General features: G+C 54.3%; 1 protein-coding gene across 14 annotated transcripts in view; it reads left to right on the top strand.

The window, feature by feature from the left end:
• LOC101834130 (DAB2 interacting protein) overlaps positions 1-11,388 on the top strand; it is a 172,840-nt gene extending 161,452 nt beyond the window's left edge. For 11 of the 14 annotated variants that reach the window (XM_013122020.3, XM_013122023.3, XM_013122018.3 and 8 more), the window contains 5 exons: positions 158-1,046; positions 1,774-1,926; positions 3,552-3,745; positions 7,899-7,986; positions 8,527-11,388. In XM_013122020.3, the coding sequence (XP_012977474.1) occupies positions 158-1,046; positions 1,774-1,926; positions 3,552-3,745; positions 7,899-7,986; positions 8,527-8,694 (1,492 nt within the window). In that variant the 3' untranslated portion in view covers positions 8,695-11,388. The remainder of the gene's footprint in view (positions 1-157; positions 1,047-1,773; positions 1,927-3,551; positions 3,746-7,898; positions 7,987-8,526) is intronic. The other 3 variants (XM_013122021.3, XM_013122019.3, XM_013122022.3) reach the window with 3 other exon arrangements.
• Positions 11,389-13,131: the final 1,743 nt, after the last annotated feature.

Here is a 13,131-nt window from a genome sequence, read left to right on the forward strand (position 1 = left end):
TTTGTCAGAACAGACACCTCACCAGTGACCCTCCTGCCACGGCACCCAGCCATGTCCACAGCCCTGGCTCATGCTGCCAGGCCCAGCAGGTGGTGGCGCTGTTGGTTTGGACCCACGATGCTGGACTCACGGTTCTTTTCCCCTTCTCTCCCTGCAGTCTGATAGATTTCACCCGGTTACCGTCTCCAACCCCCGAAAACAAGGACTTGTTTTTTGTCACAAGGTCCTCCGGGGTCCAGCCCTCACCTGCCCGCAGCTCGAGCTACTCAGAAGCCAATGAGCCTGACCTGCAGATGGCCAACGGCAGCAAGAGCCTGTCCATGGTGGACCTCCAGGACGCCCGCACACTGGATGGGGAGGCAGGTTCCCCAGTGGGCCCTGATGCCCTTCCTACTGATGGGCAGGTGCCTGCAGCTCAGCTGGTGGCTGGGTGGCCAGCCCGGGCAACCCCAGTGAGCCTGGCAGGGTTGGCCACCGTGCGGCGGGCAGTGCCAACACCAACCACACCGGGCACCTCTGAGGGTGCGCCGGGCCGGCCCCAGTTGCTGGCCCCACTCTCCTTCCAGAATCCTGTCTACCAGATGGCGGCTGGCCTGCCGCTGTCACCCCGTGGCCTTGGTGACTCAGGCTCTGAGGGCCACAGCTCCCTGAGCTCTCACAGCAATAGTGAAGAGTTGGCAGCCGCTGCCAAACTGGGAAGTTTCAGCACTACTGCCGAAGAGCTGGTGAGGCGGCCCGGTGAGCTGGCGCGGCGGCAGATGTCACTGACTGAGAAGGGTGGGCAGCCCACAGTGCCAAGGCAAAACAGTGCTGGTCCCCAGCGAAGGATTGATCAGCCGCCGCCACCGCCGCCACCACCACCTCCTGCCCCCCGGGGCAGAACACCTCCTACCTTGCTGAGCACCCTACAGTACCCACGACCTTCAAGTGGAACCCTGGCGTCAGCATCACCTGACTGGGCCGGCCCTGGCACCCGGCTGCGGCAACAGTCTTCCTCCTCCAAGGGAGACAGCCCAGAGCTGAAGCCCCGTGCCGTGCACAAGCAGGTCAGCACTGGGGTGGGCCTCCTGCTGCACCCAGAGTCCCCGTGCCGTGCACAAGCAGGTCAGAGGTCAGCACTGGGGTGGGCCTCTTGCTGCACCCAGAGTCCCCGTGCCATGCACAAGCAGGTCAGAGGTCAGCACTGGGGTGGGCCTCCTGCTGCACCCAGAGTCCCCGGGCCATGCTCTTGCTGCTCATCCCACCTCCCTGCACCCCGCTGTCATCCCATGCTGACGGGACTGTGTCCTGCCACATCCGCTGGCCCACCATCTGCACTCCTGTCTCTGGCACTCGGGATTCAAGGCTCCTTTACCAGTTCCACAGGGATAGGCTGGGTCAGGAAATAGGGAGTGTTTCTATTCTCTTGTTCATGCCTAGTAAAGTTCTTGCCCAAACCCTAAGTCTACCTGGCCACTCTTCCTGAAGCACTCACAGGCTGAACCTACCCCTGGACATAGCTCCTGGGGGTGGCCCATCCCCTCCCCAAGGGCTTCAGCAAGGCAGGTTAGTGTTCAGTGGATTCACTACCCCTCAGCCAGGCAGCCACAGCACCTGCTAGTAGCAGAATACAGCGCTCTGAGCTCACCTGGCTACTGTCTAGAAGGTTGATGTCCTTGCGAAAGCACTCAGGCAACTAAGTCCTCTCCCTTCCCACCTGTGGCTCCCTAGTGACTGTCCCTGCCCCACCATCTCTGCCTTTCCACAGCCCCTCACAGCTGTGTTTCATTGTAGGGCCCTTCACCTGTGAGCCCCAATGCCCTGGACCGCACAGCCGCGTGGCTCTTGACCATGAACGCGCAGTTGTTAGAAGACGAGGGCCTGGGCCCAGATCCCCCCCACAGGGATAGGCTAAGGAGTAAGGAGGAGCTCAGCCAAGCAGAAAAGGTAAAGCTGGGTTGGGTGGAGGGTGGGCTGCCTCCACTAGTATGGGGTGGGGTCTCCAGGGAGCCTTAGCGGAGCGGCTTGCTCCTGTCACGGCCAGTCCTCGTCTCCCCCACCCTGTGGAGACTGAGTCATAAAAATGGGAGAAAAGCAGCAGGAACTTAGCTTGGGCCTAAGGTTTCCAGTACAGGCTGCACATCAGCTACCTGAGGAGGCTGTGTGCAGTCTTGGGACAGGGGTCGGGACGTGAAGAGGCCCCTTGCTCCCGGGCACTTAAGGAGCTGAGACATGACAACAAAATGCCAGAGACTGCTAGAGACTCTTGGGGAATCTTGGGAATGAGGAGCCAAGGCAGGGGTCTGTGACTGCCAGGAGAGCCGGCCACACAGGCTCCTTCCCCTGCGTTTAGGTCTGCCTAGGGCTTGGGGAGGAGGATCAGTTACCAAGATGAGGGGTAAGGCTACATTGCCAGTGGGATGTGCCAGGGAAAATAAGCTCTAGAAGTTTCAGATCGCACCCCACCATATATCTAGCATTTCTGGAGCTAGATATAGTGTGCTTAGGCTACTTTCCCAAGTCTTTAGGAGTCATGGCAGCCGCCCTGGATCCATGGGTGGGCCTTACCTTTCCCTGGATACCAAACTCCAGGTAGACAGGGGAACCCGAGTAAGACACAGCCAGATTCTCTTGGTATTGAGTACCCTCGGCCCTGGAATCCTAGGACAGCCTGTTGCAGCCTCATGTTCAGGGGCCGCTTATTCAGGGTGGCAGTGTTCTCTGTCTCCCCACACACTTAAAGGGAGTCCATCTCCATGCTGCATTTGCTACCTGTAACCCCCCTTCACTGCTCCCTGCTTTCCCCAGTATGTGAAAGGAACCTGGGGATATGGGACACGGTGCTCCCAGAGGCATGGTTAGGAGAGCAAGGAGGCCTGGCCTCCCTGCAGACTCCTGCCTCCTCCCTTCTCCCCAGAGGCTGGATCACATCTGGAGATTCCACTATACCTTGTTTTGCTTCCCTTGCTCCTTGTCCTCTCCTGCCTGCCCTGTCATCCCGTCCCTGTGATGGTCTGGCCAGGTAGAGGTTGGGAGGCTGGGATTTCATCTTGTTGACCACTTGGGACTTGTCTGAGCCTCACTGTCCCTCCTATGTCTCAGGACTGGAGAGAGGGCTCAGTGGTTAAAAGTCCTTGTTCTTACAGAGGACTCCGGTTCAGTTCCCAGCACCTATAGGTGGCTAAGAGCCATCTGGAACTCCAGTTCCAGGGGATCTGACACTGTCTTCTAAACTCCCCAGGCATGCAAGTGATGCATATATCTACAAACAGGCAAAACTCTCATGCATTAAAAAATTTAAAAAGACGTTTAAAAGTGAAAGTTCCAAGTTATACCTTCACTCTTTGAGACTTGGCTTGAATCCTCACCTTGCTCCTGACTGGAAGAGAGAGGAGGGGACAGACTTTGGGCAGCTACAGGCTTGAGTGTCATCACAGTCACTGGGATGGCTCTTTCCTGCTGGAGTTGTCCCTACCATGCAGGAGCATTGCCCCAGCCCTGCTTTCTAAAAGCTGATGAGGCCGCGCTCTCTGCCCCGGGTGCTGGCCCCTGGCTTGCTGCCCTTCTCACAGGACCTAGCAGTGCTGCAAGACAAGCTGCGGATCTCCACCAAGAAGCTGGAGGAATACGAGACCCTGTTCAAGTGCCAGGAGGAGACGACGCAGAAGCTGGTTCTGGAGTACCAGGCGCGGCTGGAAGAAGGGGAGGAGCGACTGCGGAGGCAGCAGGAGGACAAGGACATCCAGATGAAAGGCATCATCAGCAGGTGAGGTGGCCTCCCCCGGCCCACAGAGGCCTCCGAGAGACAGGAGGGAGCACAGAGCAGGGGTGAGGCTTGAGGGCCTGGGATACCTGTACGGAGCTCTGGGAGGATTTGAGATGCTAAGCAAGACACTTCGGAAGCTGCAGTAAGGAAGGGCAGCACACTGGGTGTGTGAGGGTGGCCCTGTGGTAGGGAACAGTTTGAGGGGTGGCTGTGCCAGCTTGGGGCCTGCTGGTTCCCTAGAGCCTAGCTTGTCTGAAGACTTTCTGAGGTCAGTTGGTTCCTGTAGCTAGCTTTCTTCCCTCCGTCTCTGCTCAGGGACAGGGTAGTGAGCTGTCTGTCATTGGTGTCTGCACACAGGTAGTGTAGCACCTAGGCCACCCTCTGCATCCCGGTCCTAGGGCATCCTACCTACCTCTCAGTAACACCAGGTGTCAGGAGTGCTGGCTTCTAGCCTGATCATTTGGGCTGAGCAGGTGCGAAGGAGGCAGGGGCTCCCCTCAACCTTCTGCTTTGTCCACAGCATAAAGCCTTCCCGGGTCAGCCATCTGCCCATGATAGGTGGCTACCCTGCTAACTACTTCCCATCCCACTCTGCTCTTGGCTGCCCTGGTTACCCAGCCATTTTTCCTTCCCTGGGCCTGTGAGTGTAAGCATCATGAGGACAGTTGGCGCTGATATAGCCCTGCTGCTCTTTTTGCCTACTTCCTTGTAGTCTATCTGTTTCTGAGAAATCGGTGTTGGACTGTCTGATCATGATTCTGTTTTATTTCTGTTGTTTTTTGCTTTATTGACACTTTTAGTCTTGGGTGTTGTTCTTTTAGGATTGCTATATTATAATAACAATCTGACTTTTTTTTTTTCAAGACAGGGTTTCTCTGTGTAGCTTTGTAACCTATCCTGGCACTAACTCTGTAGACCAGGCTGGCCTTGAACTCACAGAGATCCTCCTGCCTCTGCCTCCCAATTGCTGGGATTAAAGGCATGCGCCACCAACATCAGGCACAATCTGACATTTGTTGTTGTGTGCTTGTTTTTTGAGACAGGATTTCTTTGCATAGCCCTTGGCTGTCCTAACAGTAGTTCGGTAGACTAGGCTGGCCTTGAATTAAGAGATCACCTGCCTCTGCCTCCCAAGTGCTGGAATTAAAGCCGTGTGCAACCACCGCCTGACCAAACTGACCTTTCTACTTACAATCTTTTCCATCATGTTTCTATTGTAACCACTGTAACTTTCTTTGACTGGTGTTAGTATGGTGTATCATTTTCTGTCCTGTGTATTTTCAAACCATTTTCCAGTCCATTTGCACTTCTATAACAAAATACCTCCTCTGTGTGATTATACACAAGAGGAATATACTGCTCACAATTGTAAAAGTTGCCATGTCCAAGATCAAGGTGTCTGCAGATTTAGTCTAGCTCTCCTTCATAGCTGATACCTTGGTGCTCTGTCCTTAAGAGGCAAACTCCCTCCAGGGCACTAACGCTGCTCATGAAGGCAAAAATACCTCATGACCCAATCCCTTCTCAGAGGACAGCTGTTGATATCATAGGGTTAATTTTCTGTGTACACTTTTGGGTGTGAACGCAAACTTCCAGACTGTAACACTGTCTTTGTGCATGAAGTTTGTTTTACAGATTCCTGTTGGATCTGTTTACTATCTAACGATTTCTGCATTTGAATTGGAGTGTTTAAGCCATTTACTTTTAATGTAATTATTTTTAAGCCTGTTACCTCTGGCTGGTTTCTGTTTGTAACATTAGCATCTTTTTCTTTCTTCTTGCCTTTCTTGGACTGTATCTTTTATTCCATAGCACCTCTCCTCTGTTGGCTTCCATGCTGTATCTCCCTGATGCTTTGGGTATTCATTGACAATTTTTCCTCAAAGCGCAGATACTAAGTGTGCCAGGCTTCAAAGCCCACATGATATGGCTGCTTTGTTTGAGCTGCTGTTACGGCAGAGCTATGCCATGTGAAGGTTTACAGAAGGGGAGGCAGTGGCTTTTGTAACCCAGCCCTGCCTTCTAAATAGTCCTTTTTCTCCAGCTGCTTCAAAGGTACCTCTCTCGGGCTAGAACTATGCTCGTTGTTGGGTTGCTTGCCTGGCATGCACAGGCTCTAGAGTGGATCCTTAACACCAAAAATTTAAAGCATTTATTTACTTTGGGGGAGGGGCATATATGTATGTGTGTGTCACATTTGTGTCACTGTGTGTGGGAGGGTGTGAATGTGGGTATGTGTAGGTTTGTGTATGTGTGTGTAGGTGTGTATGGGGGTATGTATGTAGGTATATATGGTGTGGGTGTAAGTGGATGGGTGTGTACAGGTGTGATGTCTGTGTGTCATGTGGGGATCAGAGAACAGTCCACTGTGGGGTCTGGAGATTTAGCTCATTAAGCTTGTATGGCAGTGTTTTTATCCTTGAAGCACCTGACCCAATATTTTTTTCATTAAATGTTGTCAACAATTTGATTTTTCAGTCTGACTGTAGCATGCCTTGTTTGGTTTTCTTTGTGTTTCTTGGGGTTGCTATTCTTAGATCTGTATATATATGGTCCTGCTTCCTGTTCCCTTCTCTGTGGCTGCTGCACCTGCCCTCACAGGTAGTGTTCTATTCCATGCTGTCTTCCATTTTATTATACTTCATGATTTCCTTTCTCTCCCTGTCCCCAAGAGCTGAGTCCCAAATCCAGGGTCTTGTGCTTGCTCGGCAGGCTCTCTACCGCCCAGCTGAACCCCAGCCTCCTGCCCCCACTAAGCCCCCAGCCCCCCCCATTTTAATTTTATTTTATCTGTACAGGTTTGCCTCCATGCTTCCTACGTCTGGTAGGTACCTAAGGAAGTCAGATGAAGGTGTGGGATCTCCTGAGCTGGCATGTGGGGCTGGGAACTGAATTCAGATCCTTTGTAAGAGAGACAAGGGTTCATATCCACTGAGCAGATGGTACAGCGCCTCGGTGTCCTCTTCCCATTGTTCCTGCGTTTGTTTTATATGCATTTTTATATGACTGGGTGGGGACGGAACCCAGGGCCTTGTTCAGGCTCCGCAGTTCTCTGCCACTGAGACACCCCAACCTCTTTCCTTGAGACAAGCTCTCAGCAGTCTCCTTGAGCGTGCTCTACAGCCCAGGCAGGTCTTGAACTTGCCATGCTCCTCTTGCCTCCATCTCCCAGGTAGCTGGAAGTTCAGGCCAGGGACCCCAGGCCCAGCTTGAGAGACTCCTGTGAGGCCTGTGTTTCCACAGCACCTGCTGTCAGCCCTTTCCGCTTGGAGTATGGAGTTTTCAGCTCTGAAGTTCTGTTGTGGTTTAAATCTCCTCTAGGCCGTGGAACATCTACATAGTGACTGTCTTAATGGCATTACCTACTAGTCTGCCATCTGACATCCCAAGTCCTTTCTCCTCTGATTTTCCTCCTGGTTACAGAGTTCATTTCCTTACAGCTCTGTATCCTCAGCAGCTTTGGTGGGAATTTTACACAGACTGGTGGTAGAGGTTGTGTGCCTGTAATTACTTGTGTAGGATTTGTTCTGAGATACAGTGATACTGCCAGGCGTCAGCTGGATCCTCGCAGGTTCACTTTGGAGCTTTGCTAGGGTGGGACCTGAAGACCTTCAGACTTGGCCTCATTTGACTGTATCATGTATACAGATACCTTCCCAGAATTCTCCACGGTGCCCCCAAGTGGCCCATCTTTTCCAGAATCTGTCTGGGAGGAGCTGTTCCTGGGGTTGTGGCTGTCTCACAACCCTGCCCTGCCTACTGTTTGCTTACCTGCTTGCAGGGTAGCATTAGTAGGGTTCATCTCTGTCCTGTAGCTCTCCACCTCAACGCTGCTGAATTCCCTGTCACCCTGATCCCAGGGGACTGCCACATCCCTGGGTACGAGCTGTACAGTCTGCAGTTGTAGGCCTGGTGTGGTGTTCCTGTGGTCTGAGCCTTCACACGGCCCACACTGTCTCAATAAATGTGATGCAAGAGGGTCTAGAGCCTTCCAGGGCCTTCATGGTATTCCCCGCTACAGACCCTGTGACGCACGCAGCATTCCTTGTGTCGTGGAAGTGCGTTGGGACAGGGAGCAGAGCTGGAGGTGGGGAGCCGTGTGACGGGACAGTGGTCCTGCTGGCGCACCTGACTCCCCTGTCTCTGGTCACAGGTTGATGTCTGTGGAAGAGGAGCTGAAGAAGGATCATGCTGAGATGCAGGCGGCTGTAGACTCCAAACAGAAGATCATTGACGCCCAGGTTGGGCTCTGGCCAGTGTTAGAGAGCTTGGGGGATGGGGAGGTGCCTGGCTTCTCTGTCACCCTTGGTTACACCTAATTGCAAAAGCCAAGGACCAGGAGCCACAGTCTCTTCTCTGAGGTTGCTGACCAGTGGGACTTACTGGGAGTTGGGGAGGTGAAAGCAGGCTAGGTAGGGGACCCTGGCCCCCAAGTCCCTTCACTCAAGGTGTGTCCCTTTCTCCCGAATGCCTCAAGAATTGGCAGGTTTGGCTAGACTGTAAACTACACAGCTTAGGAACTAGGAGCTCTGGGGGTCTCACGTGTATGGAAGCAAGTGCTCCTGCCTTTGAGCCGATACTTCCACTGTAACTGTAAGAGGCAGATGACAAAGTCCCAGTCGGTGATGGCACAGAACCTTCCCCACATGAAGCCAGCTACTCCACAGTCTGGGCCTATCCCACACCTGACTTCCAGCCAAGCTTCCCCGTTTTCCTTGCCTAGCTGTCCTCTGCAGTCTAGAGCCCGTCCCATGCCCTACTAATGCCCTGCTTGCCCACAGGAAAAGCGCATCGCCTCCCTGGATGCTGCCAACGCCCGCCTCATGAGCGCCCTCACGCAGCTGAAAGAGAGGTACAGCATGCAAGCCCGTAACGGCGTCTCCCCCACCAACCCCACCAAATTGCAGATTACTGAGAACGGCGAGTTCAGAAACAGCAGCAATTGTTAACCTGCCTAAGGAGAGGGGGACTGTGGTGGCCTGGGGCAGGGTCTCGGTCTCAGTCAGGAGGCTCCCCACAGTTGCAGATGAGGGAGCACAGACTGATGCAGTGTGAGCCTGAGGGCACAGTGCCCCTTCTCTTCGCCCAGATGAACAGAGGGTTTGGTAGAGGCAGCAGAGACTGCACGCTGGGGAGCGGGGACAGCCTGGAGCGAGGCCTGCCAAATGTGTCTGTTGGTTGTTGAATTTGGTATGTGTCACCTTTTCCTTCTTGACCAGCCAAGTGCATGTACCCCTTACCCTTTGCTAGGGAGGGAGCTGCCTGGAAAGGGCTCAAGTGAGATCTAGGGGCCGCTCGTGGGAATTCTCGTTGCCTCCTGTGACCTGATGGAGTGGTTGGCTGGTCGGCACAGTAGGGAATCTGTGGCCCCTGCTCATCTCTGCCCTGAGCCCTGCCATTGCATGCAGTGGGTCCGGGACCCTCCCTGAGCACGCAGAGCTCAAGAGTCACCGTGCCCCATGCCTGTCCCAGGGTGCCATCCTCACCTCCTTCCCTGCCTTGGTTACATTGCCAGACACAGGGAGCAGTGCGCTTCCTCTGTGGGGCCCTCGTACCCGTTGGGGTGTCCACAGCTTCCCACACTTCACGTGTTGGCCTTGCTCTTGGGATTCCCAGAAGCCAGAGAGCGGGCAGAGGAGGGCAAGTTGCTCATGCCTGCCTTCTCCAGGGCCCCAGTGCGTCCAGCAGGGTGGCCCTGTGGGGAGTGGCCCGCTGACACTCCCCGCAAAGGGGGTCTCTTTCCTCTGATGGGTTAAGAAGAACTCTGATGCCTGCAGGCCCTGAGAAGGTGGATAACTGTGGCTTTTTTTCCTTTCACAGTATGCATTAGAAACAAAAGCCCGCTTGCTCGCTTGCTGGAACACAGGGGCCTTTTAAATTGAGCGTGCGCACTGCAAGGGAAATAGCGGCCCTGGAGGATGTTAGACTTGCTCCCTCTCCAAGACAGCAGCAGCCTGCACCAGGCCTGTGTGTGCAGTCGCCTCTCCTCACCCTCCCAGCCCCAGCCAAGGACGCAGGCACTGCAGGCAGGGGGCACATCCCACAGCTGGGGCTGGCTTTCCTCAGCTCTAGGCTGTTCTGTAGCATATCTGCCCCTCCCCCTTTGTGGAACAGAGATGGGCAGGGGCTTGGGTCTCTTGGGCCCCCATCTGTTCCCATATCTTAGACTCCAAGCCCTGGTTCTGAGTCACCTAGGGCAGAAGCTGGGGCCTTTGCCCAGACAGCAGAATGGGGCAGGCAAGCTGCACTTAAACTCCCAGAGTCCTCATTAGGGAGGGTGGGGTCCTGGAGGTGTGGCCCAGCCATGCCACACCCACCCTCGTCTGTAGACAGGCAAGGGTAGATGTAACCTACAACCCAGGTAGGCTGCAAAGGCTGGGAGAGAGGGCCTGGCTGTCAGGGCTCAGAGACCTCAGGAAGGAAGGAGGCAGGGCTGAGGTCCTGCCACTGCCCTTCCTGCCCCATTCCTGTCCACACCCCTGCACCTGTGCGTTTCAGCCAGGGTGGCCTCTTGGGCGGGGCCTGGCCTGGGTCTTGCCCTCCACTGCCCGGGGAGGCCTGTTCTCCTCCTCACCCACACTCTTGCCCATGCCTCATAAAGTGACCTCTGTCTGAGCGCCTCCTAGCAATATGGGGAGGTCCCCAGGCCTGGACCGGAGGGCGCAGGGCCAGATGCAATGGCCCCCCTGGCGGGGTTGTTAGCTCTCAGGCCGAGAGCCTTATTTACCTAGTGCAAAAACTGTAAAAGTGTACAGACTCTCCACAGATTTTTATCTTAATTGCAAGTCTGCCGATTTTTGTAAATGTTCTTGGTGTTCGACTGTAATGGAACTCTCACCCAAGGGATGTATATAGTCCATAGTCGTGGTGCTGCAGGGCTGGCCGGGACCGCTGCTCTCACGGTTGAGACTGTAGCCTAGAGAACGGTGCTGGGCAGCAGGCCTGGCTTTGCAGCCGACGGTCTGTCTGTCTCCTGCCTGGGCGTGCTGTCAGGGGTGGGAGGCTGATGGGGGCACATGCCTCAGGGGGGCAGAAAAGCAGCCTCCTGCCCACAGCCTTGGGGCTGAGCTCTACCTACAGCAAGGGCTGGAATCGCCAGAGGCCCCAAGGGAGGGATGGTCTCTGCTCTGGGAAGACCCTGGCCACTGACACCCAGGCTCTGCTGGAGAGAGCTGCCCCTCCCCCTCCTACACAGACAACTGACCTTTCTGTTCAACTTGTATGTTCAGGATTAAGGAAACTGCCAAACTTCCTTGGATCGAAGACTTCTGACTACCCGGGAGTGGGGGTGGGGACCAGGGCCGGAGCTCCCCGTGTATCCCAGCACCTGTCCGAGGGACACCACTCTGTCATACCCGTATGTCTGGGAGCCAGACTGTCCAGGGAACCAGCCCTTCTTTTCTATATACTCAGCCACAAGGCTACCTGTGTCCCCCACTGTGCCCAGCTGCCCCTTTTGTAAGTATGTGAAAAGGAAAAATGCAAACGTCAGAGTAGAGTCTTCTGGAGCCTTCCCTCCAGCCAGGACTTCTAACCATGTAATAATGTACAGAGAACTTGTTGGTGTTCGAAGATTCTGTGTGGCTGTGCAATTTCTGTACATTTGCAATTAGAAATATTAAAGATTTATTTAGCTATTTTAAGTTTGACTCGCCTCTCTGTTCAACTGTGCCGGAGGTTGTTTCTACGGGTTAGCTCTGAATCTTCGGCTGAGACTGTTGTGTTCCAGCCATGACCCCTAACTGGGTGACCTGGGATCACCCCTCCTCTCTCCTGAAAGCCTGTGCTGGGGAGTGGAGCAGCTAACCTCCTAAAGGCCCTTCCGACCCCATATGCTTGGGGCGCCACTGATTCCTGGGGGTGCAAGTAGCTGCCGCACCTCCTGCTGCAGAGGCTCCGGGTCAAACCCTGCCAGCCCACTGCAGCCTGAGGAGAGGAGGCAGCTGGGAGGGCAAGAGCTCTGCCCACGGCTACCAGTGAGGGAAGACTGTCTCCAAACGTCCAGTGCTTGCGAAGGCTGACTCGGATTCCTCAGGGCCACGCCCTCCCAGGCTGGAAATGAACTTGCCTGGAACTCCAGCCATACCTGATGGATGAGGTCCCTGCATCCCTGGGTGTTTGCCCAGTATCTGTCAGCATTTGGGATCCCATCTTTTGATGTATAACAACCCTGGGTTGAACACATGGGTCGTTCACTTCTACGGGGCCAGACTCAGAAAAACACCCCAACCTCCTAAAAAAAAAAAGCAGTTGGAGGGCTTTAAGAACTTCTAATAAGCAGGGACATGTCAAGCTTTTACCCCTGTAAGAACACAACTGTTTTTGTTGGATTATAATTTGGAAATTACCTAAAGTTGGCTACACTGAGATATAAAGGAAACGCCCAGCTACAGGGAGAAATGGTATAAAAACCAAATAAACAGACAGATGCACCACCAGGATTTTTCTGTTTTAAAGAGATGAGGCTTTAAATGGAATGAGGACTCCTTGGCCACTTGTGATTTGTTTACTTCCCGGATATCATTGTACTGAAAAGTTGGAGGAGGTTCAAGGCAATAGAGAATTGGTTAGCTGTCTCCCGGGAGCTGCTGAGGTAGGGCTGTTTGCCCCTTACCCTCCCCGGAGGCTTAGGTGGGAGCCCCTAGCCCAGACATTCATACATGCTGTGCTGTCAGAGCCAGGACACTCCGCAGCAGGAAAGAGTCCCACCCCCACACAGCCATGAAAGTACTGCTCCCTGTCTCCTGGCAGGGACTGGGCTTCATTCTCTAGAGGAACCGAGTCCGCCCCATGGTTCCGAACTGGGGACATCATACAGGTCTGAAAACCAGGTGAGGGAAGGAAGCTGCTTCCCTCTTCCCATAGCCCTTCACTCAGAGGTTTCTAGATGCTTCCTCGGTGAGACGGCTGGATGGCAGTGCCACTGTTGTAGAAGGTGCCTGTGACTGTGTGCGTACACTCTTGAGCATTGTAACCGAGGACACCCAGGCAGCTGAAGAAGGCTTGCCATCTGCCAGGTACTGAGTGACTGAACCGGGGGCCGTGGCCAGTGACACTTGGGCCCAGTGTTGGGAGACAGGAGAATAGTGGGGACTGGGCTGTGCAGATGGACACACGCCCTTTCTAGAGGCGTTGAGGGCGCATCACACCACCCACCCCATGTAGATGACGTCGTTTTTATATCCAGTTCGCGGCCTCCCGTACTTCACTTGGGCTGAGGCTATGCCCACTTTTTTATTGCCACTTGAGGGTTGCACAGGCGTCAAACTTGATATGTCTGAAGTAGAATTCTTGACCTTGGTGCCTCTAAAACCTGTTCCTCGTTCTCCAATCCCCCCTCCCACAAACCTTCCAACTCTCCTGCCATTTATTCAAGCCAAGTGCTA

The sequence above is a fragment of the Mesocricetus auratus genome, unplaced genomic scaffold (genome assembly GCF_017639785.1).
Source record: "Mesocricetus auratus isolate SY011 unplaced genomic scaffold, BCM_Maur_2.0 Super-Scaffold_100047, whole genome shotgun sequence".
In the NCBI taxonomy this organism is placed as follows: Eukaryota; Metazoa; Chordata; class Mammalia; order Rodentia; family Cricetidae; genus Mesocricetus; species Mesocricetus auratus.